General features: G+C 54.6%; 1 protein-coding gene across 1 annotated transcript; it reads left to right on the top strand.

Moving 5' to 3' along the window:
* Positions 1-1,980: 1,980 nt before the first annotated feature.
* Kcnn4 (potassium calcium-activated channel subfamily N member 4) lies at positions 1,981-17,277 on the top strand. Its single transcript, XM_051207358.1, has 9 exons — positions 1,981-2,704; positions 6,507-6,602; positions 8,741-9,162; positions 10,611-10,746; positions 12,963-13,073; positions 13,406-13,524; positions 13,727-13,796; positions 15,938-16,105; positions 16,849-17,277. The coding sequence occupies exons 1-8, from the start codon at positions 2,546-2,548 to the stop codon at positions 16,100-16,102; spliced, it is 1,278 nt and encodes a 425-aa protein (XP_051063315.1). The 5' UTR covers positions 1,981-2,545; the 3' UTR covers positions 16,103-16,105; positions 16,849-17,277.
* Positions 17,278-25,416: the final 8,139 nt, after the last annotated feature.

Here is a 25,416-nt window from a genome sequence, read left to right as displayed (position 1 = left end):
AAGGTCCAAGGACACTGCGTGAGGACCCATGTGTCTGCTTTCTTCACTGCATGTCCTACGATCTCTGTGTCCCACACAACATCCCAGTGTCACCTTCAGCGTGTCCCTTTGTCTGGCCGCTTGTGAGGCGTGTGTGTGTGTGTGTGTGTGTGTGTGTGTATTCTGTGTTGGAGTAGAGGGTGCAGGGTGTGCATGACTATGTGCCTGTGTGTGAGTGTGTGAGTATGTGTATGTCTATTCTGTGTTGGAATGGAATGTGCAGAGTGTGTGTGAGAATGAGTGTGTATTATGTGTGTGTGTTCTGCATTGGAATGAAGGTAACTGTGCTGTGTGTGTGTAAATGTGTGAGTGAGCATGTGTATATGTGTGTGTAAATGTGTGAGTGAGCATGTGTATATGTGTGTGTAAATGTGTGAATGAACGTGTGTATATGTGTGTAAATGTGTGAGTGAGCGTGTGTATATATGTGTGTAAATGTGTGAATGAGCATATGTATATGTGTGTGTAAATGTGTGAGTGAGCGTGTGTATGTGTGTGTAAATGTGTGAGTGAGCGTGTGTATATGTGTGTAAATGTGTGAATGAACGTGTGTATATGTGTGTGTAAATGTGTGAGTGAGCGTGTGTATATGTGTGTGTAAATGTGTGAATGAGCGTGTGTGTGTGTGTGTGTGTTACGTATGCCATGTGCGCAGGTGCCAGTGTAGGTCAGAAGAGGCGCCAGATTCACGTGAGTTACGGGCTCTTGTGAGCCACCCAGTGAAGAGGTTGGAATCTGGACCAGGGTCCTCTGCAAGAGCAGGGCTCTGCCCAGCTAAACCATCTCCCCAACCCCTGCACTGGACATTTCATAAATGTGCTAGGGCTTCAAACGCAGATCCTCACACCTGTGCTGTCTTCCCAGGCCCGTGTAAATTGCATGTAACACCGTGTCTCACTCAGTGAAATGACCTTGTGACTCAGGATGCGTGTCCATGCTAAGGGCCTCTGGCTTGCCTGCGTGTGCTGTGTGTATTTGTGACCACACATGTTGGAGTATAATGTGTACGGGTATTGTGTGTGTCTTTGGATCGATGGTGTGATAACCTGGGTGTTGGCATTCATGTGGGTCCAAACCCAGCCCCCCTCAACCCCAAAGGCTATGGCCCTGGCTGTGTCTTGCATGGCTAGAAAGTTCTAGAATGCCCACCACTTGCACACTTCTTTAGGACTTGCCTGACTGTGGGTTTGAATAGGTAGTGTGCTGGGGCATGCGCGGTGTCAGGTGCATCGGTAGGTGTCGGGAGTCACGGTGAGGAGTGTGTCTACGCCACACACACGACGACCCTTGTGGCTGTGTGCTTCTATTTCTCCTGGCACCGATTGACGGAATCTGCCACCCTCAGATTGCGTGCAACCCTGTGTGTGTTGCATCCACACCACTCGGGTTTCTGTAGATGTGTGTGTGTGTGTGTGTGTGTGTGTGTGTATTGTGCCCTGTGCCTTATATGAATTACTGTGTCCTTACCTGTTGTGTGTTTGTGTAGCTCTTGGTACATGTTTTGTGTGCTTATCTCTTTGTATCATAAAATGTGATGGGGTTTTACTTGGCTTTGGAGACAGGGTCTTATGTAGCTCAGACTGACCTTGAACTCATAGCTGAGAAAGACCTAGAACTGCCGATCCTTCTGTTTCCCACTTCCCACTCATCCCTGGCTCCACTTTAATATTATTATTTAAGGTATATATTTTTTATTTTTAAGTGTGTACATATCTATGTGAATGAATGCCACATGTGTATGGGTGCCCACAGATGCCAGAAAAAGGGCATCAGATCCTCCAGAGTTGAAGTTACAGGAGGTTGCAAGCTGCCCGAGAGATGCTGGGAACAGTTAGACTTTGCAGAGTTGCACCGGCTCTCAACTACTGGGCTGTCTTTCCAGCCCCTCCCCCAGCCCCACTTTGAGTGGTATGCTGCTGCTCTGTTAAGTGCTGGCGTGTGTCACACCGTGTGTGTGTGTGTGTGTGTGTGTGTGTGTGTGTGTGTGTGTGTGGTGTCTGGGTGTGGCTGTGGGTTTCTGAACTTTCGGGAGTGGTGAGTCACCTCAGTGGAGGTTGTGTGGTGTGTCCTGATGTGTTGGGCTTCATCTCCGGTCTGCCATGGGGTGCTCTGTGGTGTCTGGGTGTGGTGGCTTGTAGGTGTGTACCAGAGTGCAAACGGTTGGAGAGTCGCAACCTATTGTGTGTCAGAGTGTGTCTTTGCCCACGTGGATGGATTCTTCTTCCTTGCCTGGGGCCACAAGACACACCCCAACCCCTCCTTAGTCTCAGAAGGGGATGGGATGGGTAGCCTCCCCCTACCCAGGGACCTCCCTGTCCCTCCCCGCCCTGCCCTGCTGCAGTTACCACTCCCCAGAGGGCACAGGGCTAGGCTGTGCCTTCCAGCAAAAGCCCCAGTGTGAGCAGAACGGGGCTCCAGCCTGGAAGCCAAGCTGGCTGCCATTTGCGTACTGAGAGGTGGGGGACCCTGGGCAGGAAGCTGGCTGAGCCCCAAGACCTCAGGGGCCATGGGCGGGGAGCTGGTGACTGGCCTGGGGGCCCTGCGACGGAGAAAGCGTCTGCTGGAGCAGGAGAAGAGGGTGGCCGGCTGGGCGCTGGTGCTGGCGGGAACTGGCATCGGACTCATGGTGCTGCATGCTGAGATGTTATGGTTCCTGGGATGCAAGGTGAGTGGAACCCTTTCACAGAGCAGGGAAGGGAGCATGGACCCCTGGGTGCGAGGGAAGAGAGCTGGGGGCTTACACCTCTGGGCGTGAGAAAGGAGGGCTGGTCTTACAGTCCTAGGTCCAGATCACAGGTCTTATACTTCTCAAGGTGTGAGGGAGGAGGGCTGGGGTCTGGACCCCCCTGGGTGTGAGGGTAGAAAGCTAGGGGCTTACACCTCTGGGTGTGAGAATGGAGGGCTGGTCTTACAGTCCTAGGTCCAGATCACAGGTCTTATACTTCTCAAGGTGTGAGGGAGGAGGGCTGGGGTCTGGACCCCATCCCTCGATCTAAGGGAGGAGGGTTGGAGTCTTGCAATCCTGGTCTGAGGGAGGAGGCTTGGGAGTCTTGCAATCCTGGGTCTGAGGGAGGAGGGCTGGGGTCTGGACCCCTGAGACCCCAGCTAGTGTGATACACATTACTCCCTCCCCCAGCCCTCCCCATACGGAAGGGAGCCGGCTCCCAGGGTCACTGTTTAAGTGTTATCAGACTACTGGGTGGTCCGGGACTTGTCGAGGCCAGTGCAAGGCTGACCCTTGATAGCCCAGCTCTGGTGAAGGGAGGGAGAGGAGAGGGAGAGGAGAAGAAGTTGTTATTAGGCGGTGTCTCCATGTTCCTTATCTAGCCTTTACTGTTTACCCAGTGCCCCGGGGTAACCTACAAAGGAGAAAGTGGGAAGTGGGACCCCACCCCACCCCCACTACACAGAAGCTTGAGTTCCCCCAGAATGCACTGTCACATTGCCAGACAGTGGATCACAGTGCTTCGAACTCCTAATTGCTGGGGGACAAGTGGCTGGGGGTCCAGGCATGGTGGTAGCACCTGTGGTGGAAGCCTGGGGACATCCAGGCAAGAGGATCGGAAGGTTAAATTCAGCCTGGGTGACAAGTACTGAGTTGGAGGCCAGCCCGGGCTACACAGACCTTATCTCAAAAAAAGCAAAAAATAAAAATAAAATAAAATAAAGAACAAAACACCAAGAGAACTGGCCAGCAGGGGGTGGGGGAACACATTGGAGACAGCCCTCGGTCAGTCAGTCTTTGCAGGACCCGGGACTACAGTAGGGCTGGCATGGGCCTCAGCAAGCCCGAGGACACTTCGACCTTGGTCAGGCGTGTGTCACCGGAGAAATGGAGGAGAAATGGAGGGCAAGGGTTGAGTCTGTGGCTTTTGAGGAGGAAACACACTTGTTCAACAGGAAAGTTGAGGCAGGGGCTGTGGATTTGGTCTGCGGGTGGGAAGTCCCTTGGGACAGCTGGGCCCAGGGCTTGCGGGTAGCAGGGGCGGCAGTGGCTATAAAGTGACTGGCGGCCACATGGAGGGTCAGGGCAGGCCAGCTTCCTTCAGCCCAGTGTCCAAGGAGAGGGCAGCCACTTCGAGGGGGTGGGGCGGCTGAGAGCCATGCCAACAGGAAACAAGGCTGGGGCCTGGCTGGGGCCTGCCCGGCGCTCCCACGCTCCAGCACCGCACCCCGCACCCAGCAGAGGAGGTGAGGACCTGGGTGTCCTGGCAGATGGGAAGGAACGGGGTCCTTCCCTCCCCGAGACCTGCCCACACCCTTCTCATCTCCCTTCTCCTCATCCTGCCCAGGCCCTTTCCTCCTCCTTGAGGGAATCGGGGTGTAACCCTCTGAGCCTCAGTTCCCCTCTGTTCACTTAGCATCTTTAACAGACAGTTGTGAGCCGCCATGTGGGTGCTGGGAATTGAACCCGGGTCCTCTGGAAGAGCAGCCAGTGTTCTTAGCCACTGAGCCATCTCTCCAGCCATGCCCACCTGTTCAAATATGTGGCCATAAGCATCCACCAGTTCTTTTTTTTTTTTTTTTTTTCCACCCAGTTCTTCTTACCTTTGTGTGTTTGTTTGTGACAAGGTGTCTGGCAGCTCAGCCTGCCACTGAACCGACGACTATGTAGCTACGCTCCCTTCCAGTGGCCGCATCATGACATTTATATCCCGTCCATCTCAAGCCAACAAGCTTATTTTGACAGAGTGAAGACACCTGCTCCTCCGGAGGAGGGCCGGGTGCCAAGACTCGGGGAGGAAGGGACAGAGAGCTCCTTGGATGAGGTGGATGGAGATGATGGGATGGACAGAGACAATGAGTTCCAAGACAGCTGAAGCTACATAGTGAAATCCTGTCTGGGGGTGGGGGAGGAAAGAAACACCCAACAAACAGAGATACCCTACCACTAGGGTCAGCCAGTAGCTCAGGCAGTAGAGTACCTGCTTACACAAACGCTTGGGTTCAGTCCCCATCCCTGGGCAAATTGGGTGTGATAATGCATGCTTAGGGGTTGGATCTTTTTCTAGACATCACATGCATACACAAACAAGGCACTGCTTTTCATAGGGAAAGGGAAATACTGTGAGTTTTAAGACACCTCCCCCCCCCCCGCCGTGGGGGAGTGAAATGGAGGGTACAGGACTGATCTGAGACATGCCTGTCTGGCTGGGGACTAGGTAGGTTTCCCTTGAGGCAGGGTTTTGTACGTGGGTAGAGGCAGAAGGATGAGGAGTTTGAAGTCATCCTAAGCTAAATAGCGAGTGTGACCCCAGCCAGCGTGGCTCCACGAGGCCCTGTCACAACACAAAATAAAGTATTTAATACTCAGAGGGAAGTAAGACTCCCCAGTTCAGGTGTAGAAGTGGGAAGAAAGGCGAATCATCTGAGAAGGTTCTCCCAGCAAAGTGGCTGGTGCCTGACGGGACAGGGGCCCAGACAGACTGAAAACTGATTGAGGAGCCTGGAAAGGATGAAGGGGGGAGGGGGGAGGGAGGGCTTGACAACAATGTCATTGTTCAGGCAGGGGTGGGGGGAGGCCCCGGGGCAGGAAACTGGCCCTGCTCCCCTGCTCTGAGGCGGGGTGCTGGCCCAGGCCCAGCCAGGGAAGCTGGTAGCGGGTTGGGGAGGGAATCAGGGAGCCCCTGCCCTGGGGAGGTCTCCCCGTGGGCATCGCGCACCTTAGGGGCAGGTCTCATGTCAGCTTCTCTAAACCCTTCCTCCCTGGATTTAGATTCCTCCAAGGCATTGCCACACAAAGAGAGGAAGAAAAAAAAAGCTTCTGGTGGTTTATGTAGGCCCTGAACTTCCGCCCGCCCGCCTGCATATGTGTGCTCGCCCTGGGCTTACAGCCAGGGGACGTGGTGGGAGAGGAGAAGAAGGGACTCAGAGAGCAGGATTGGGGGCCCCTCTGGAGCTGGGGTTGACGGGGGTCTCAGGGATTCGTTGCCCAAATGACAGCAGGAAAGGGCATCACTCTGCTACAGAAGAGTGACAATCTATCCTTTTGTGCAATTGGGGTCTGGGGCCCCAGTGCTGCTGCTTGCGGGGGGCGGGGAGGGAGCATTCCGGGGGGGCTGGATTCTAGCATCACACGTGTACACAAATGAAGAACCACTTTTCGTAGGGAAAGGGAACAAATGTGAGTTTCACCCCCCCCCCCGGCGGGGGAGGCCAGTGGAGAGTAGGGAGACCAACCTGAGACATGGCTGTCTGCTGGGAACAGGTCGAGGCAGGGTTTGGCTATACAAACCCAGGTGGACACAATACTAGACACCCTCCTGTCTCAGCCTCCCGAGGGCCGGGGTGATACGCCTGGCCACCACACTAGACTCCGGGATGGTTTTGAGACGTCCTGATAGGAAGAACTGTTTTGGGGGGTGAGAGCATGAGGAATGGAGAAAGATGGCGTCTCTGGGAGAGGGGGATGGGCATGGGCGGCCGGGCTGGGGCACGGGCTCACTGTCTTTGGTCCCTCCCTGCAGTGGGTGTTGTACCTGCTCCTGGTGAAGTGTCTGATCACACTGTCCACCGCCTTCCTCCTTTGCCTTATTGTGGCCTTCCACTCCAAGGAGGTCCAGGTAAGCCAGGTCCTACCCCCCCCCAGCTTCACCCCCCAAGTGCCCACTCCTTCTCCCTCTCTGAGATGCCTACGTCTACATCCTTGCCCTCTAGGGTGGGATGATGCACAGACGGACAGGCAGGCAGGCCGATGCTGCCAGGGTATCTGATCCATGTCCCGTCTATAGCCCCCATGCTTCTTGCCCATGTAAGGATGGTGACACTGCCTGCCCTTCCAGCTCCCAAGTCCCAGAACCCCTTGCTTTTCTCCCTTTATTGCTTTTGGTGCTGGGGGATGAAGTCAGAACCTTGCACATGTGGACAAGTAAGCCACGCCCCCAGCCCCTCACTGGGGGATTCTAGGCAGGGGCTCTCCCACTGAGCCACGCCCCAGCCCCTCACTGGGGGATTCTAGGCAGGGGCTCTACCACTGAGCCACGCCCCCAGCCCCTCACTGGGGGATTCTAGGCAGGGGCTCCACCACTGAGCCACACCCCAGCCCCTCACTGGGGGATTCTAGGCAGGGGCTCTACCACTGAGTTACATTCCTAACTTCTTTACAACTGTTATTAATGTATGTAATAATAGTATATACTTAAAAGTCTTAACTTACATTATTTGTTCATGGGGGCACACATGTGAAGGTCAGAAGATAATTTATGTGAGTCAGTTCAGTTCTCTCCTACCATGTGGGTTTTGGGAATCAAACTCAGGTCAAAGGGTTTGGAGATAAAGGCCTTGGCTCGCTGAGCCACACAGGTCCAAAGGATGTGTGCTTTTAACCGTGCCTCCCTGGGTGTTCTGTACACGGTGAGTGTCACTGCTTTATATGGGAGTGGGGCGACAGGACCTGGGGAAGAGGAAATGGGATCACATCTCAGAGAGACCAGAGCTCAGGGATGGCTGGGAGAGTCACAGAGTCTGGAGGAAGGAAAAATTGCACAGAACTGGAGACTTCATGTGCTGGCACTACCTGGGATGATGTGTTAGGTGACTTGGGAGCGCAATAGGTGGAGACACAGAATATAGGTCAGAGATACGGAGGTGTGGGCTCAGTGGTAGAGCCCCTGCCTAGAATCCCCCAGTGAGGGGCTGGGGTGTGGCTCAGTGGTAGAGCCCCTGCCTAGAATCCCCCAGTGAGGGGCTGGGGGCGTGGCTCAGTGGTAGAGCCCCTGCCTAGAATCCCCCAGTGAGGGGCTGGGGTGTGGCTCAGTGGTAGAGCCCCTGCCTAGAATCCCCCAGTGAGGGGCTGGGGGCGTGGCTCAGTGGTAGAGCCCCTGCCTAGAATCCCCCAGTGAGGGGCTGGGGGTGTGGCTCAGTGGTAGAGCTGTTCATGCTCTGGGCCCACTGTTTCATTGCCCTGTTGTGAGACCCTGGCCTCAATTTCCAGATCTATAAATTGGAAGTGCTAGAGCATGAATCTCACTATCTGATCATTTATTGAGTCACATGTACAGGGAGGGCACAGAATAATCCTGGGGCATCCAAAGTACTATATACATGGAAGTAGACAGCACCTTCCTGTAGTCCCAGCCCTTGGTTGGGAGTCGGAGGCAGGAGGATCACGAATTTGAGCCCAGCCTTGGCTGTAAATTGCGTGTGTGTTATGAGTGTGTGTGCGCGTGCGTGCCACCGTGTACGTGTGGAAGTTGTAGCACAACACTACGGAGTCAGCTCTCTGTCTACAACAGTGGGTCCCGATGGAGCTCAGGGAGTCAGGCGTGGCAGCAGCCTTTTCTCTGAGCTGTCCCACTGGCCCTGACTTATTTCTGCCAGGGGCATTACCCCAGCGCCATAAGTGGGAAGAGGCCCCCAGGGGCGGGAGCGCAAGCCCTGGGAGGCAGATGGTTCCGTCTCACTCACTACAAATCCGTGGAGCATAGAACTTGTCGGTGCACACAGTAGGCACTCAATTCGGGAAGTCTGAGAGAGCGGGGAAGATGGAGAAGGGGCTTGCTGGGTTCCCTCCTGCCAGCCCTCCCTCCTCCCGCACCTCCCCTCCGCTCTTCCCAGCCCTGCTCCCCGCGCAGTTATCTCTATCCTTTCCAGGCCCAGGGCGTCCCCCACATCTTATCTCGGGGCGCAGGCTGCAGGCTGGGCGTGCCACCGTTTGCCCTGCACCTGACCCTCTCTCCCCCTGTCTGCCCCTTCCCGGCAGCTGTTCATGACAGACAACGGGCTCCGGGACTGGCGGGTGGCGCTGACCCGGCGGCAGGTGGCGCAGATCCTGTTGGAGCTGTTGGTGTGCGGGGTGCACCCGGTGCCCCTGCGGAGCCCGCACTGCATCCGGGCGGGAGAGGCCACCGAAGCGCAGCCTTGGCCGAGCTTCCTGGGCGAGGGCGAGGCGCTGCTGTCCCTGGCCATGCTGCTGCGTCTCTACCTGGTGCCCCGCGCGGTGCTGCTGCGCAGCGGCGTCCTGCTCAACGCGTCCTACCGCAGCATCGGGGCGCTCAACCAAGTCCGCTTCCGCCACTGGTTCGTGGCCAAGCTCTACATGAACACGCACCCCGGTCGCCTGCTGCTGGGCCTCACGCTCGGCCTCTGGCTCACCACAGCTTGGGTGCTGTCTGTGGCTGAGAGGTGAGGGGCCTCGAACACAGGGACCTTCTGGGTATGGTGGTGCAGGCTGCAAGGCTGCAGGCCAGCCAACATCAGCAGGATAGGCTCACACTTTCCATCCTTCTTGGCTGGTAAATCCCACGCCCTCAATAGGTCGTTCCCAACCAGTTCTCTGGGCCACCTACCACACACACACACACACAGAGAGAGAGAGAGAGAGAGAGAGAGAGAGAGAGAGAGAGAGAGAGAGAGAGAGAGAGAGCGCCCCGAGGCAACTCCACCCTCTGGCTCCTATACTGAGTTCAGATTAAGACTCTGGGTCAATCCTAAGTAACTACCTTGTGGAAAGCGAACAGCTTTTCCAAATTAGCAAGTACAGTAAGTGCCCGCTGTGACTGGAAGGCAGACATTTGGAACCACTTTGCAGAGGAATTCCCTGCAGCCCCTAGCTGTTGCTTAGCAGCTGCAAACCGATGGGGGCTGTGACTGGATCCCCACAGATCCTCAACCGGCTCCTTTTCAGAGAAATCCAGCCTGTGGCTTGAGAGCTGGCAGCGGGGCTTTATGGCTAACAAAGCCAAATCTTTGGAGCCCAGGCTAGGTCCAACTCTCCACCCTAGTACCTCCACCTTCCGATTGCTGGGGTAACAGGTGTGCGCCACTGTGCCCTGCTCCAGACAAGCCTTTCCTTTTCTTTCCTTTTTTAAAAGAGAGGTCAATCATAAACTTTGAGTGGTAGCACATTCAGGAGGCAGAAGCAGGTGGTGCGCTGAGTTCGAGGCCAGCCTGGTCTACAGAGCCAGTTCCAGGACAGCCAGGGCTGCACAGAGAAACCCTGTCTCAACAAACAAACAGCAACAACAAGAGAGGTCAAACACTTTGACCCTGATCTATTACCTGAAGGCCATGTAGCCTCTTTGTGGATGTTAGATTAAGTTATTGCTTCCTCTGGGTGGAGCCTGGCCCATGAACCTCAGCCTGGGTCTTCATGCTCAGCGCTCATCCACGCACACTGAGTCTAGGAGCCCTGGTTGCCTGGCTGAACTCAAACAGGCGGTTCTTGGCTTTCCTAACATTTCCACCCTTCAGTACAGTTCCTCCTGTTGTGGTGATTCCCCAGCCATAAAATTCTTTTTATTGCTATTTCGTAACTGTAGTTTTGCTACTGTTAGGTGTTGTAATGTAAGTGTGTGATATGCAGACTATCTGACCGAGGGACCCCTGTGAAAGGGTAATTTGTGTCCCACGGGTTAAGAACCACTGCACTAGAGCTAGGTTTGGATTGTAGATCTGGATCTCTACTCTGCAAACCAGGGTAGTTGAGCATCTGAGCCAGGTGACAGGACAAACAAAGACCAGCATTTCTGGCTTTCTATCCAGGTGGGGCGGTAAGGGGAGGGGTATTAGGGAGACAACCACAGCAGGACCCCCGGGCTGGGGTCTCAGAACTAAGTTCTCTTTGCCCACAGGCAGGCTGTCAATGCCACGGGACACCTCACAGACACGCTGTGGCTGATACCTATCACATTCCTGACCATTGGCTATGGGGACGTGGTACCCGGCACCATTTGGGGCAAGATCGTCTGCCTATGTACTGGAGTCATGGTGAGTAACACGCCCAGACCTTCACTCTGCCCACTGCTTAACCTCATGGCTCAGGAAACCATGGGCCAACACAGGCCCTCCTTGACTTCCATGAGAAATGTGGGGGTCTGGACACCCACACAGCCTCATTCTTTATTCAAGACCCAGATATCCAGCGCGGTTTTGTTCCCTTCTTTATCCTCTTCCCCTCCCTCCCCTGCTCCTCCTCTTCCTCCTCTAAGTTAGGGTTCTGCTAAGTTTCCTAGGCTAGCCTCAACCCCCCTTTGTACTCCTGGCTGGCCTCACACCCCCAGTCCTCCAGCTTTGGCCTTCGACAGGCTGGATGCTACAAAGGCCCATTTTCCCTCGAGACCTCTGCTTCTTTAATCCTGCCTAGAACCCAGGTTTCATTTCCTCAGACCCAGGCCCCAATTTCCCCATTCTATTTTCTTCCTGGGTCAAGGGATCCAGTCTCCTGTCCTTCCCCAGGGTACAGAGTCATCATCCAGAGCATGTCTTGGGGACCGGGCTTCATAGAGTCAAACCCCATTATCCCTTGCTAACTGGGGAGCTCAAGCCACCCACATGCTGTTTCTGGGCCTGAGTGTCCCTATCTGTAAAGTGGGTGGCGCCAGTCCCAGCATCCTCCCTGTGGGATTGTTGGACCAGATTGTTGGACGGGTAAACGAGAACATCCAGTCAAGGGGTCAAATGGGGAAGTACTCTATCAATGCCAAGCGGGGAGGAACGGGGAGAGGGGGGACAACGGCAGTTGCTGTAACTGATCCTACACATCTGTTCTGACCCCAGCTCCTGAGCTCTCCATGAGGAAGTGGGGATTGGGGGACAGCTGCTTTAACGGATCCCCAGCATTTGGCTGCCCCCACCCTAGCTTTGGAGCCCACCAGGCAGCAGCAGAAGCTCCGAGCCCCAGGCTGTTTCCTCTCTACCCTTACCCTCCTTCCTGCCCCAGGCCCTCCCCCACCCGGCTCCTTCCTTTATTCAGGGCCCAGCAGCTCCTTTCTTCAGGGCCCAGCTCCTAGTGCCTTTTGGTGTAGGGTTTCCCACAGGGGCCAAGCTACCAATCCCAGCTCTGGCGCTGCCCCAGGACGTGTTAAGTCCCTAACCCTTGAGGCTATGGGTGACCAAACTATGGTGTGGCAGGCAAGTGTGACATTCACACAATAGTGAGTCTTTGGGTCAAAGGAAAAGCCAGGAGAACATTCCCAAGGGTCTGGAGCCTCAGGGGCTGCATCTTTTGACAGAAGGGAAAAACCGAAACTATGTAAAATGAGATACCTGGATGGGACTATTTTAAAATTACATCTAATGATTTATTTGGGAGGGTTTGCCTGTCAGGGCATTCATGTCGAGGTCAAAGGACGACTTTTGGGAAGTGGAGGAAATGGATTCTCTCAGATCATCAGGGTTAGTGGCAAGTGCCTTGTATTCACTGAGCCCTCGTGTGTGTGTGTGTGTGTGTGTGTGTGTGTGTGGTTTTTTTGTTTTTTCTTTTTTTTTTTGAGGGAGTGGACAAAGGGCTTATGTAGCCCAGGCTGGCCTCAAATCTGCCACGAAACAGAGGCTGATCCTCCTGCCTCAGGGCAGTTCCCTCCTCCCCCTGGTACTGGGTCTGCATGTGTGTGTGTCACAGAGCTTGGCTCTGTAGCGGACTGCCCCTCTGCCGGTCTCCGCTCTGACACTTTGCAGGTGGCAACTGGTAGCATTTACACAGACTTGTGGGGGGGGGGGAGGACACGGGACATACTTGTTTCCTAAAGAGGTAGTTCTCTCCTCTTCAAGTTAGCCCCCTAAGGAAAGAGGCATTCCATCTGTGGAGAGGTGGTGAGTGGGTTATGCCTATGATCCCCAAACCAGAGAGGCAGAGGCCAGAGGATTGATGCAGGTTTGGGGGTAGCCTGGGCTACACAGAGTGACTCTGTTCACACCCTCAAACAATCCGGGCTGGGGATTTGGCCTGTCCAGCATGCATGAAGACCTACGTTAGGTCCCCAGTATGGTATTGCAGGCACCGTGACAAGTGCCTGCGATTGCAGCACTTTGGAGTCGGAGGCAGGGGGATCAGAGGTTGGCAGTCATCCTTGGTTATATAGTGAATTCAGGGCAGCAACTCTGACGACGGTGGAGCGGCTGTGAGATGACCGGAGGGAGCTGGTGACATGTGGCTGACCCGCAGAGTCCCACAGCCTCACATGCCTTGCTCGATACACTCACAGGGGGTCTGTTGCACAGCCCTGCTTGTGGCTGTGGTGGCCCGGAAGCTGGAGTTCAACAAGGCGGAGAAACACGTGCACAACTTTATGATGGACATCCATTATGCCAAAGAGGTGAGGCTGGGCCTGTATGTAGCTAGGGGTTTAGAACGCTTGGCTGCGGTGCATAGGGCCCCCGGGTTCAACTCCCAGCACCATGTAAATGGCATGGTGGTATAGGCCTGTAACCCCAGCATCCAGAGGATGGAGCAGGAGGATGAGGAGATCAAGGTCGTCCTCAGCTGCATAGTGGGTTCAAGGACTGTGGGAAGGATTAGGCAGTAAAACTGAGGCCAACATGGGCTACATAGCAAGACCCTACAGGAAAAAAAACCCCAGTCTTCTCAGTCAGGGCTTTCAGATTCCCGGGACCCCTCCTCCCTGACACCGTGTCCCCCACAATTCAGATGAAGGAGTCAGCTGCGCGGCTCCTGCAGGAAGCCTGGATGTACTACAAGCACACTCGCAGGAAGGACTCCCGAGGTGCCCGACGGCACCAGCGCAAGCTGCTGGCCGCCATCTACACGTGAGGGCCTCTCGGTGTCCATGCCGCCTCTCTGCATGACTCTTGTGCGCATGCCCTGGCCTGTCCACGGGACCTGACTTCCACTCGCTGTCTGTGGCCCTGGATTCCCAGATTTGCTAGCAACTCTGTGCTCTGCTCCCCTCACCCCAACTCTCTGATGTAACCAGGGACCAGGGTTAGAACTGAACCCACCTCCCCACAGGTTCCGCCAGGTACGGCTGAAACACAGGAAGCTTCGGGAACAAGTGAATTCCATGGTGGACATCTCCAAGGTACTGACCAACCGGGGCCTTGGGAGGAGGTCAGGGGGAGGAGCAAGGTGGGACGGAGGATGAAAGGCAAGGAAATGAAGCTGTGAAGGGAGAATCTCAGACCCAGCCATGGTAGCATAGACCTGTAGTCCCAACACTGTGAGGGTGGCGGCTGGCTACGTTGTGAGTTCAAGACCAGCCTGAGCTATCTCACAAAAAAAAAAAAAAAAAAAAAAAAAAAAAAAAAAACAACCAGCCAGGTGGTGGTGGCACACATCTTTAATTCCAACACTTGGGAGGCAGATCTCTGAGTTTGAGGCCAGCCTGGACTACAGAGAGAGTTCCAGGACATCCAGATGTTGAAAAACCAAAACATAAAATAAAATAAATAAAAGGGGGACTAACTGCAGGGGGCGGGAACACACAGGTGTGCGATAAAGGTTATGGAATGAATTTTAAAAGGCTCCCTGCATACAGGTACAACACCGTCCCTTTTTAGACTTAAGAAAAAAAGCACACAAAGAATGCCAATGTTTGGTTTCTAATTATCTTTATTACTTACATGTGGACGGATATAAATTTCCCTCCAGGTGCAATTCTTATACAAATAAAACCAGGCAAATTTACAAAGCAGTTCCAACACTGACCCAACTTTAAAAAAAAAAAAAAATTAACAGACGCTATGACAAGTGATGACATTGTTTTGGTGAAAGCCAGCCCCTGAGCTGTTGGGAAGTGGGTGCCCTGGGGGCAGAATGGGTCCCGGCTGCAAATGCTCAGCTCCCTTCGCTTCCCTCATACCCCCTTGGCGTGGCTCATGCCGCTCTTTCCTTATGCAGTGGCCTTTGGCTTTTGTCATTAGCCCAGCACTACTCAAACAGACACCCTTGGCACCAGGGCCATGGTAAACATAGTTGAAGACACTGGTCCCCAAACTACATGACACATCATCGGACTGAGAGAGGGCAGGGTGGCTCAGGTCAGCCAGAAGAGGTGGGTAGAGAGCTTTTGCAGCAACCTCAGAAGGCTGCGGTTGAATGCCTGCCTGGCATGCACAATGTCCTCCATAAGCCAGGCAGGGCAGTATGTGCCTGCAATCCCAGCATTTGGGAGGCAGAGGCAGGAGGATCAGAAATCCACGGTAATTAGGTCTGAAGAGATGGCTCAGCAGCTAAGAGCACTTGCTGTCCTTGCAGAGGACCCGGGTTGGGTTCCCAGCCCCCACATGACAGCTCTCATCTGTCTGTTAACACCAATAACTCGGTAAATTCCATTCCAGCCTGGAATACACGAGACTCCCCCACAACCGCCACCAAAAAACAAAAAGGCTAATGGACCCTCAAGGATCTCGAGAATCCACTCCAGAATAGGTCTGTCTAGGTCTGGAAGCCAGGCATCACCATTCTACAAATAGTTAATGCGTTTGAATACTTCATTTCAGGCCTCTGGTCTGGCGGTGCCTCCATGCTGTCCCCTCCGCTGTTAATATGGGAACAGGGTTCCCATCCCCTGAGGCATGTTTTGTTCTGAAAGCGGTCCTTCGGCATCTCAGGCTGACCTCAGACTAAAGTAGCCAAGGGTGACCTTGAACTCCCAACCTTCGCATCTCCACCTGTCCACTTACTGAGTGCTGGGATTGCAGATTCGAATCACCATGCTGGTTTTAAGTGGCGCTGGGAATCAAACCCAAGGCTTTGTGGGTGCTAGATAAGAACTCTACCAACTGAGCTACATCCTGCACCTGCCCCTGCCCCTAGGGTTTACTCTTCTTTAGATGTATGTGTATGAGTGCTGTGCTTACATGTATGAATATGGGCACTTAGGATGCCATCAGAGCCTCTGGAACTGGAACTATAGGCAATTGTGAACCACCCAATGTGGGTGCTGGGAACTGAACCCAGGTCCTCCGCAAGAGCAGCCAGTACCCTTAACCACTGAGCCATCTCTCCAGCCCATGGCCCTGTGGCTTTTAAGAGACTCTGAAGCCTAACAACAGCACCTGCCCAAACACCTAGGGTCTGAGTGGTCCGCGGAAGATCAGATCATTGATGGTTAGGAACAGTCCTGGGCCAGAGAGGGCTGGTCTGTGCCCTGCTGTCCCACTCTGTAGAGCAGACAGGGGCTGTCCTACACCCTCACCCCAGTGTTCCCTTCCCACCCAGATGCACATGATCCTGTGCGACCTGCAGCTGGGTCTCAACACCTCACACCGGGCGCTGGAGAAGAGAATCGACGGGCTGGCGGGAAAGCTAGATGCCCTCACTGAACTTCTCGGCACGGCCCTGCAGCAACAACAGCTACCAGAACCTAGCCAGGACGCCACGTAGCCGGTGAGGGGCAGGGACGGGGCCAGGAAAGGTCCTGAGGAAGGAGCAAGCACCTGTGGCCAGCGCCTAGGGTGCCCGCTGTTTCTCTCTTACGGCTTTGAGTTCAGAGCTGGACTGGCAAAGAAGGGAGCAGTTCCTTCTGTGCTTGTTAGCCTCGTTTATCACTCCCATTTCTGTGTGTGTGGAGAGGGCAGGGAATGGAGATGGAAAACAGGGCCTTGTGTATTCTATCTAGGCAGGGGCTCTACCACTGAGCCACACCCCAGCCCCTCACTGGGGGATTCTAGGCAGGGGCTCTCTCACTGAGCCACGCCCCAGCCCCTCACTGGGGGATTCTAGGCAGGGGCTCTCTCACTGAGCCACGCCCCAGCCCCTCACTGGGGGATTCTAGGCAGGGGCTCTACCACTGAGCCACACCCCAGCCCCTCACTGGGGGATTCTAGGCAGGGGCTCTACCCCTGAGCACACCCCAGCCCCTCACTGGGGGATTCTAGGCAGGGGCTCTACCACTGAGTCATATTCCCTAACTCATGGCTTCTGTGCAGATCATATCCCATAGTCCTCTCCCTTTCTTTGCTTGGTTTCTGTCCCCATATCTGCCTGTACTCTCCCATACTGTGCCTTTCTTTCTCCCACCTGCAGCCCTAGCCTGGCTCTGGCCAGCCTCTGCCTCTGGTGTCCCTGCCCTCAGCCCCGCCCCTGTGCTCTCTAACCTACTACCCACCCACCTCCCACTCTGTCCCCAGGACCCACGGAAGAAGAATCGGGCAATGTACCCCAGGACTGTGCTCAAGGACATCCTCCCAGCCACTTCTGACCTAGCCCCATGATGCCAGGACCGAGGTGGGCCCGCGCTGAGATGCCTGGACTCTGGTGGCGGCGGCCGTGAGGGGACACTGGCTTGGACCTCCAACCGCAATGGCATCATGGCCACCACCACACGCGAGCCCTCATCAGAAGCCCTTCTGCTGTGCTGCTGTTCACGAACTCTCAAGCTCTGTCGGAGCTGGAGGTGCCTGGGATCCGGGATGCTGGGACACTTCAGTTAACCGCGGGCCGGCCTCGCTGAAGGGTCCAGGTCCGAGAGGCGGGAGCCGGTGCCCCCTGGTGGACGCCCTGGCAGACGCCGCTCTTCCTAACCGCAGAGGAATCTGGGGGGGTGGGGAGCGGGGTGCGGGTGCCGCTCACCTGTCCACTGTCATTCTTTGTAATAAATGGTAAGCAGAGCCAGACTCTGCCGTTTCTTCCCAAACACCAGACAGAGTCCTTCAGATCGTGCCCCGGAAGGCACTTGCCCGGTCCCAAGCTCAGTTTCTCCATCTTCAGACAAAGCCTGCGCAGGGTATGGTGGCTCACACCTCGCCAAGTGTTCTCATCACTCAGGGGACGGGGCCCCCAGTCCTGCGTGGCACACCCGTAACCCCAGCACTCTGGAGGCAGAGGTGGAAGGGTCTCTTGTGAGTTCTAGACCAGTCTGGTCTAGAGGTACACACTGAAACCAGTTTGGGGGTAGCACAGCAAGGCAGGAGGATCTTGAGTTTGGGGCCAGCCTAGGCTATATCTGGGTGTCCGGTCTCAGAAAGGAAAAAGGAAGCAAGGCAGGAAGGAAAGAAACAGAGGAAGTTGGCCACAGCTATAACCCCAACGCTTGTGAGGTAGAGGCAGGATTAGGAGTTCAAGGCCAGCCTCAGCTACATGCGATCTTGTCTCAAAAAACAACAACAAAATGGGTTGGTGAGATGGCTCCATGGGTATAGGAGCTTGCTGCCAGGCCTGACAACATGAGTTCAATCCCCGGGACCAACAGGTTGGAGAGACCTGACTCCCACAGTTCCTCTCTCACACATATGCATAGTGGCACATTCCACACACTGGCCACAAATGAAGTACCTACCCCCAGCTTGATAAGCCAGGCAGTTGTCATGGACACCCTGTCCAGATCTGAGGCCAGAGCAAGAAGTTCGAATTCAGGCAGATGGACATCAAGGCTCTGATTCTAAGCCAGCGCTTAGTATTGTCCCAAGGGGGAGGGGCTGTTTTCACCACCGTTAATAATTTTCACACAGGGTGTGTGGCTGCCCAGTCCTTGCTGACTTCCCCCTACCCATTCATTCATGCCTGGCCTGGTCCTAGACGCCAAGTCACACACCAAGGGCTGAGCAGGGCCCCACACCGCTGTACACAGGAGTTTCGCAACCGCTGGCTGGGTCTCGGGGAAACCGAGGAGCGGGCGCTGACTGAGCGCCTACGGTGGGCCCGGGTTTTGAGCCATGCTTCCTGTATTTTGCATTGTTTGGGTTTTGTGCGCGTTGTGTGTGAGGGGGCACAGGGCAAGCTTGGGTATCATCCTCAGGGTCGGCTCCACCTTTGTCTTGTTCTGAGGCAGGGTCTCACTACGCAGCCCTAGCTGTCCTGGAACTCACTCTGTAGACCAGGCTGGCCTGGAACTCAGAGATCTGCCTGCTTTTTTGGGGTGGGGGTGGAGGGAGGCCAGGGTTTGTCATTGGTAGGGAACACACCACACCGATTTGTGGTTGGAGAGTGCCAGGCATCAGCCCGTGTCTGCCTTCCCAGGCACTGCCCTTGTCACGTGGGCTCTGGGATCCAAGCCTCATGCTTGTTCTGCATGCACCGTGCCAACTGCGTCACCTGCCTAGCCCCTCTGTTTCTTTAGAGACGGAGTCTTGATATGTAGTCTCGCCAACCTGGGACTTTATAGTTCAGGCTATCCTTGAATTCAACCCTTGTGTCTCAGCCTCCCGAGTGCTGGGTTATAGTCATGGGCCTCCTCTGACTAGTACCTTGTTTGTTTAACACACACACACACACACACACACACACACACACACACGTATTTGTACACCATGGGGCATTTGGAGGTCAGGGGACAACTTACAAGAGTGGAATCTTTCCTTTTACTATGCAAGTCCCGGGGATCAAACTCAGTCACCAGACTTGGAGACAAGCGCCTTTAATTCCTGAGCCCTCTTGACAGCCCAGCCACCTTGCTCTTTGTAAATCCTAAACTTCCATCGTCGCCCAAACCTCAACTTCCCCATTACACAGATCTAGAAACTGAGTTTGCAGAGCACACAGGCCCGATCCAAGGTCCCAGCCAGGAAGCCACACATCCGGCTTCAGAGGCCAGCTTCCCAACCTCCTGTCCCCTGGCTGGTCTGCCTGCCTGCCCTGCCCCATGTGAGTCAGAGCCCAGTGGCCTTGGGCCTGGGACCCAGGCCTGCATTCCTGCTACCCAGGCTGATTCATCCTGGCTTGGAAGGGGGAAGCCCGGGCTACGAGTCATTCTGGCTGAGCTATCTTTGGACTTCCCTCCAAATCCTCTGCTAGTCTCATCCCTGGGCTAAAATGGAGTGTCTGCCACCCACTGCCTCCGCTGTCCTTCCTCTGCATGCCAGCCCACCTGATGTCCAAGAAGAGGTTCCAAAAGGAGGCTGGAGGGGTTCCAAAGATGTCAGTCTCCTGCAAGAGGCCCTCAGGTCTAGAGCACATCCTGTCAACTGGCTTCTTCAGGACCACTGTTCCTCTTCAGAGTCCCTTCAGCTGGGGAGCTCCTGCCTACTCCTCCTTTGGGCCGTGGCTCAGATGTCCCTTTCTCTAGGAAGCCCTTTCTAGCAACCTGTCCGGTCATCATAATATTGATTGGGCCAAGCCCCATGGTAAACTCTTTATAAAACTTCACCAGCGCAGGGAAAGGGGACATGAGTTTCCCATATGACTTAACTGAGTCATAGAAGGACAATAAGTCTGCATAGGCTGGAGTTGTAGACTGCTTGCTTAGCATAAGTTCAATCTTAACACTAGGAGAAACACACACACACGCACACACACACACACACACACACACACACAGAGTCAAAGAAAGCTATCCAAAACCATAGCAAAGAAATAGGGGAAGCCAAAGTTGGGGTGCACACACCTCTAGTCCCAGAACTTAGATGGCTGGGGGAAAAGGACCATGAGTTCACGGCCAGTCTGAGCCACAGAGTGAGATTCTGTCTCCTAATCAATACATGAGGAGTTGTCGGGAGGTGGGGTGTGGTCCTGCACCCCACTACCCAGCCAAGAGGTCGCTCAGTCACCCTTAGATTATATTTTAACATTGTTTGCTCTCCCTGATCCCCCTCTCCTCACCCCTGGCCAATGATAAACCACAGTACAAGTCCATCAAGGAGTCAGTGAGTTTACTGGGCTATTACAGAGCCTGAATGGGGGCTTATCGAGGAGCATGGGTGACCCCCAAAGCAGCCACGCCACTGAGGAGTCTCACCCCAGCAGGGATGACAGCTTCCCCACAGCTCCACAGATGACCTATGCTTCCAGTCTAGCTAGCTCTCTTCGGCATCTTCAGTGCCAAAGTCCCAGCATATGAGGGGCCTCAGTAAATGTCCCCAAGGAAAAACGTTTTATTTGTCTGAGTAGCCAGAGGTGCCCTGCCTTCAGAGAAACCAGATTTGGAGGTGGGGGAGGGGAATGCAGCTCAGTGGTACAGTGCTTGCTAGCATGCCCCAAGTCCTGGGTTCCATTCACAGAAACACACAGATGCTCTCTCTCTCTCTCTCACACACACACATGTGCACACACAGCATGCACAAATACACACACATGCACAGACATGATACACACACACTCACACACACAAGCATGCACATTTTTTTCGATGGTTTCCACTGAAACAAAGGCAGAAACACAAAGGGCTTTTGGCTGACCCTGGGAGCCCCACAAGAAGCCCCATGTCCCTGGGTATCTTGGCTCTGCCCTTCTCTCAGTGGGGCTCAGAGCCTAACTCCCCTCTTCCCATAGCTAAATCAACACTTCCTAAAAGCCCTATGCCAGACAGGAGCTGAGCTGCAGACGTTGAGTCAGAGGGCGCTGGCCTCCAAGGGCGCAGCCTGATGAGTTGGGCTACTTCCTTCTCCTATTTCTGTTCTCCCTGCACACTCCCACGAGGAGAAAGTACAGTCCACGCAGGGGTAACAGGGCTCAGAGAGGAGTCAGAGGGGCCAGAGGCCAGCCTGCCTCCTTAATGTAAACCACATTCCTTATTGCCCTGAGGACTTTCCTAGCATCCAGCCTGATAGCATCCCTCTCTGCTAAAATCCACAGTGGCTACTACAGCCTTTCGGTCAAGGGCTAGCTGCACAGCCTCGCACAGACAATCCCCCCCCTTCTCTCCCGACTCTCTCATTACTTTGCACTGCTGGGGATTGAACCCAGGACCTTATATGCACCAGACAGCATGCTACTGCTCTATCTCCACCCTCACTGTTGGATTCCATCTCAGGCAATGTCCTACCACTGAGCCACACTCCAGCCCCTCACTGGGGGATTCTAGGCAGGGGCTCTACAACTGAGCCACACCCCAGCCCCTCACTGGGGGATTCTAGGCAGGGGCTCTCTCACTGAGCCACGCCCCCAGCCCCTCACTGGGGGATTCTAGGCAGGGGCTCTACCACTGAGCCACACCCCAGCCCCTCACTGGGGGATTCTAGGCAGGGACTCCACCACCGAGCCACACCCCAGCCCCTCACTGGGGGATTCTAGGCAGGGGCTCCACCGCTGAGCCACACCCCAGCCCCTCACTGGGGGATTCTAGGCAGGAGCTCTACCACTGAGCCACACCCCCAGCCCCTCACTAGAGATGTTTTTCTGCGTGGGGGCATACCTGTGCACATTGTGGCTTTGCACATGCCATGGCACATGTGTGGCAGTTGGAGGGCAACTTGTAGGAGTTGGTTTGCCTCTTTTGCTGTGTGGGACCCAGGGAATCGAACCAGATCAAATGTCAACCCTGGTAGCAAGCACCTGTAGCTGCTGAGCCCTCTCACTGGCCCCTGGGTGCATTTTGACGGTGCAGTCACAGGACCAGTCACCACTCAACCCAAGCAAGAAGTCCCCAGCCCTCTCCAAGCTCTCGTAGCTGCCACCAGTCTCCTCCACCACAGCAGGGCTGCCTTCCAGCCCTTCCTCCTGGTTGCTGTTAACCCGGGAGTGGCCCTGGTGCTCAGCCAGCTTCTTCAGGTCTGGGGAGTGAGTGGGATTCCCAGCTGCCGTTCTGTCCTCCAGGGACATTACGTCCACCCGGAGTAGTGGTGTCCCGGGGTGTCAGTGCCTCATGAGCCTTCTGGAGTTCCTTCCAGGCTGGCCCGGTGGCCTTCCCCAGCACCCCTCCCCTCTGGTGGCTCGCATGCCATTCTCCCGGCTCCCTCCACCCATCACTTAGAACAAACGTCTCTGGTGTTGGTGCAGTAATTCATTATCGACCATAAACATCCTCACTCCGCTGGCTGTGCAGAGACCTGCTTGGAGCCAGCATACCACAGCCAGGCGGTGCTTTCTACGGGGCAGAGGGAGTGCCAAATGGCAAAACCTTCCTTCCTCTTACCAACTGAGGTGAGCCTTCTGTCCTGGCTGCACCCTCTCTCGTTTCCTTGTGGATGGACTGCTGAGCTGAGCATGGGGGTTGGGGGTTGGAGCGGGGGGGGGGGGTGCGCGCCCGTAACCTCACAATCTCAGAACTCAATGAGTGGAGGCAGGGGGATCAGGCAGGCAGTCATGGTAGTCTGCAGTATGTGAGACCCAGTCTTACGAGGAGAGAGAGAGAGAGAAAGAGAGAGAGAGAGAGAGAGAGAGAGAGAGAGAGAGAGGAGGGGGAGGGGAAAGGACTAACTCTAAATGTCATCTCTTCCTGAGCTTGCTCACATTCATCCCATCTCCCGGCGTAGAAACATCTGCCTGGGACTTTTAGGTCCACTTTGCACCAAACGGCCTAACACCTGGATTTGAAATCCAACCTTCCTGTTGGTTTACTCTTTCATGTATTGTACGGGCAACCACACCTAGGGCCGCTCACGTGCTGGGCACGTATGTGCTCCCCCGCTGGGTCACACGGATCTCTGTTTTAAACCCTGTACACTTTACAGGCATGGCACATCTTTAATGTCAGCACTCTAGAGGCAGAGGCGGGCTGATCTCTGTGGTTTTGAAGCCAGGCCGGTCTACACAGTAAGACTGTCTCAAAGACAAAACAAAACTAAATACTGTACAATTATTGGTATCTGGAAATCCTTCAGAACCAGCTTTTTGTTTTGTTTTGTTTTTCGAGACAGGGTTTCTTTGTGTAGCTTTGTAGACCAGGCTGGTCTCGAACTCACAGAGAGCTGCCTACCTCTGCCTCCCAAGTGCTGGGATTAAAGGTGTGTGCCGCCACCACTGCCTGGCCATAGCCAGCTCTTAAGGAACACAGGACACGGAAGACTTTCACACCAAAAGCTGACAAAGCAGATACCCGGATGACAGGCTGCCTCGAGTCACTGAGATAAGGTTGGAGACCGGCTTGATTGTTCCATCATGACAGGCATCAGGGCATCAGAACCTTCTAGAGTGGGAGACCTGGCCTGGGAACATGACTCCACTGGGGAATTGAAAAGTTATTCCATATCATTGCCAAGAACGTCATCCATCTTGTGTCCTTTGCGCACTTCGAATTCATCTAGACGGGGCCTCAGGAGGCAGGCCACTGGCGACCCTCCTGCTCAGCCCCTAGAGGGCTGTGGTAACAGGCCTGTGCCCCCCCCCCATGCATTTTATGTAGGCTCTCAACAAAGTTTCACTTCTCCCAAGAAAGGACAGACAAATAAGTTCTGACAAACGTCTCCTCACAGAATATGTGTTTTGATTTTAAGAAGTTTTCATAATAGAGTTAGACTGAAGAGTTTAAAAGCTCTGCCTGGGCCTGGTAGTACAGGTCTGTGATCTCAGATACTTGGGAGGCCTGGAAAGTGGAAGGGCTACCTGAGCTTCAAAGTGAGTTGTAGACTAGCCTGCGCTACTTAGTAAGACACTGTTTCAGAGTAAAGACATTGAAAGAGGGGCTGGGGGCGTGGCTCAGGGGTAGAGCCCCTGCCTAGAATCCCCCAGTGAGGGGCTGGGGTGTGGCTCAGGGGTAGAGCCCCTGCCTAGTTTATGGGAGACCCTGGATTCAGCCTCAGGCATCATATTCACAGACACAGCAGTCTGTCTCTCTCGATGGTCTCCAGGTTCACCTCTGGCTCATCACTTCTCTTTGGAGCACTTCATTCCCATAGTTCTAAATCATCGCCTTCCTACGTTGCTGCTCCTCAGCCCCACTCCAGCACTCAGCTCCTTTCCCTGTCCCCAATTCCACGAGGCCCAGCCTCGCTTGTCTTCTCCAATCCCTCAGCCAGATGACCTCAGCAGGTCTCAGGACTGTAAATACCGGCTGCATGTAAACTTAGCACACCTGTGTAATTATTGGAGAGGGCAGAGCACCTGCCCTTTGCTTAAGACAGAGTAAATCCAAAAGGAGAATGCATCCGTTTGCTTCTCTGTTGCTTGGGTAAAACACTGACCAAGGCACTGGAGAGATGGCTCAGTGGTTAAGAGCACTGGCTGCTCCTCTACAGGACCTGGGCTCGATTCCCAGCACCCACACGGCAGCTCACAGCTGCCTGTAACTCCAGTTCCAAGGTGTTTGATGCCCTCTTCTGGACTCAACAGGCACTGCACACATATGGTGCACACGTGAGCCAGCAAAACATCCGTATATAAATAAATAATTATTCCTAACACAGCTCTGCCCATGAGCAACTGAGTTGGGGGGTTGTGTTTCATTACAGGCCACTGTTGACTGTTGAGGGAAGTCAGAGTGGGAACTGAAGCCAAGGCCACGGAAGAAATCTGCTTGGCAGCTTGCTGGCTTGCTCAGTCTGCTGTTTTATATAACCCAGACCGCCTGCTCAGGGGTGGCGCTGTCCACAGTACAGTGCACCCTCCTCCAGCAATCAGCGGTCAAGAAAATGCCACAGACATGCCCACAGGTTGATCTGATGGAGGCAACTCCTTAGCTGAGGTTCTTCCTCCCATGAGTGATAACTGGCCACCAAGCTTAGTCAACAGAAAACAAGCACGCCTGTGAGTGTGTGTGGGGGGGGAGCAGGGGCCAGGAAACGGGGTAGAGATGTCTGCAGACCGGGCAGTGGACACAAGCACACCTGTGTGTGTGTGGGGGGGGGGAAGCAGGGGCCAGGAAACGGGGTAAAAACGTCTGCAGACCGGGCAGTGGACACAAGCACACCTGTGTGTGTGTGGGGGGGGGGGAAGCAGGGGCCAGGAAACAGGGTAAAGATGTCTGCAGACCGGGCAGTGGCCATGTGGGAGTTGTTGACACCATCATACCCTCGTGCACGCTTCAAAGTTATTTAGTGAAAAGAGTAAAGGCTGTCTTCAAACTCCAACCTCTCTCCCAAAAGCTCTTGCCAATAGAGTCCAGGCTG

This window comes from Phodopus roborovskii, unplaced genomic scaffold (genome assembly GCF_943737965.1).
Source record: "Phodopus roborovskii unplaced genomic scaffold, PHOROB, whole genome shotgun sequence".
NCBI classification, from domain to species: domain Eukaryota; kingdom Metazoa; phylum Chordata; class Mammalia; order Rodentia; family Cricetidae; genus Phodopus; species Phodopus roborovskii.
Note: the sequence above shows the minus strand (reverse complement) of the source record. Positions and strands in the feature narration are given on the sequence as shown.

Excerpts from the sequence above, each read along its gene's own strand:
- Kcnn4 (XM_051207358.1), top strand. The coding sequence starts at position 2,546 with ATGGGCGGGGAGCTGGTGACTGGCCTGGGGGCCCTGCGACGGAGAAAG. Across the intron at positions 6,603-8,740 it reads TCCACTCCAAGGAGGTCCAG|CTGTTCATGACAGACAACGG; the intron begins GTAAGCCAGGTC and ends CCTTCCCGGCAG. Across the intron at positions 13,797-15,937 it reads CCATGGTGGACATCTCCAAG|ATGCACATGATCCTGTGCGA; the intron begins GTACTGACCAAC and ends CTTCCCACCCAG.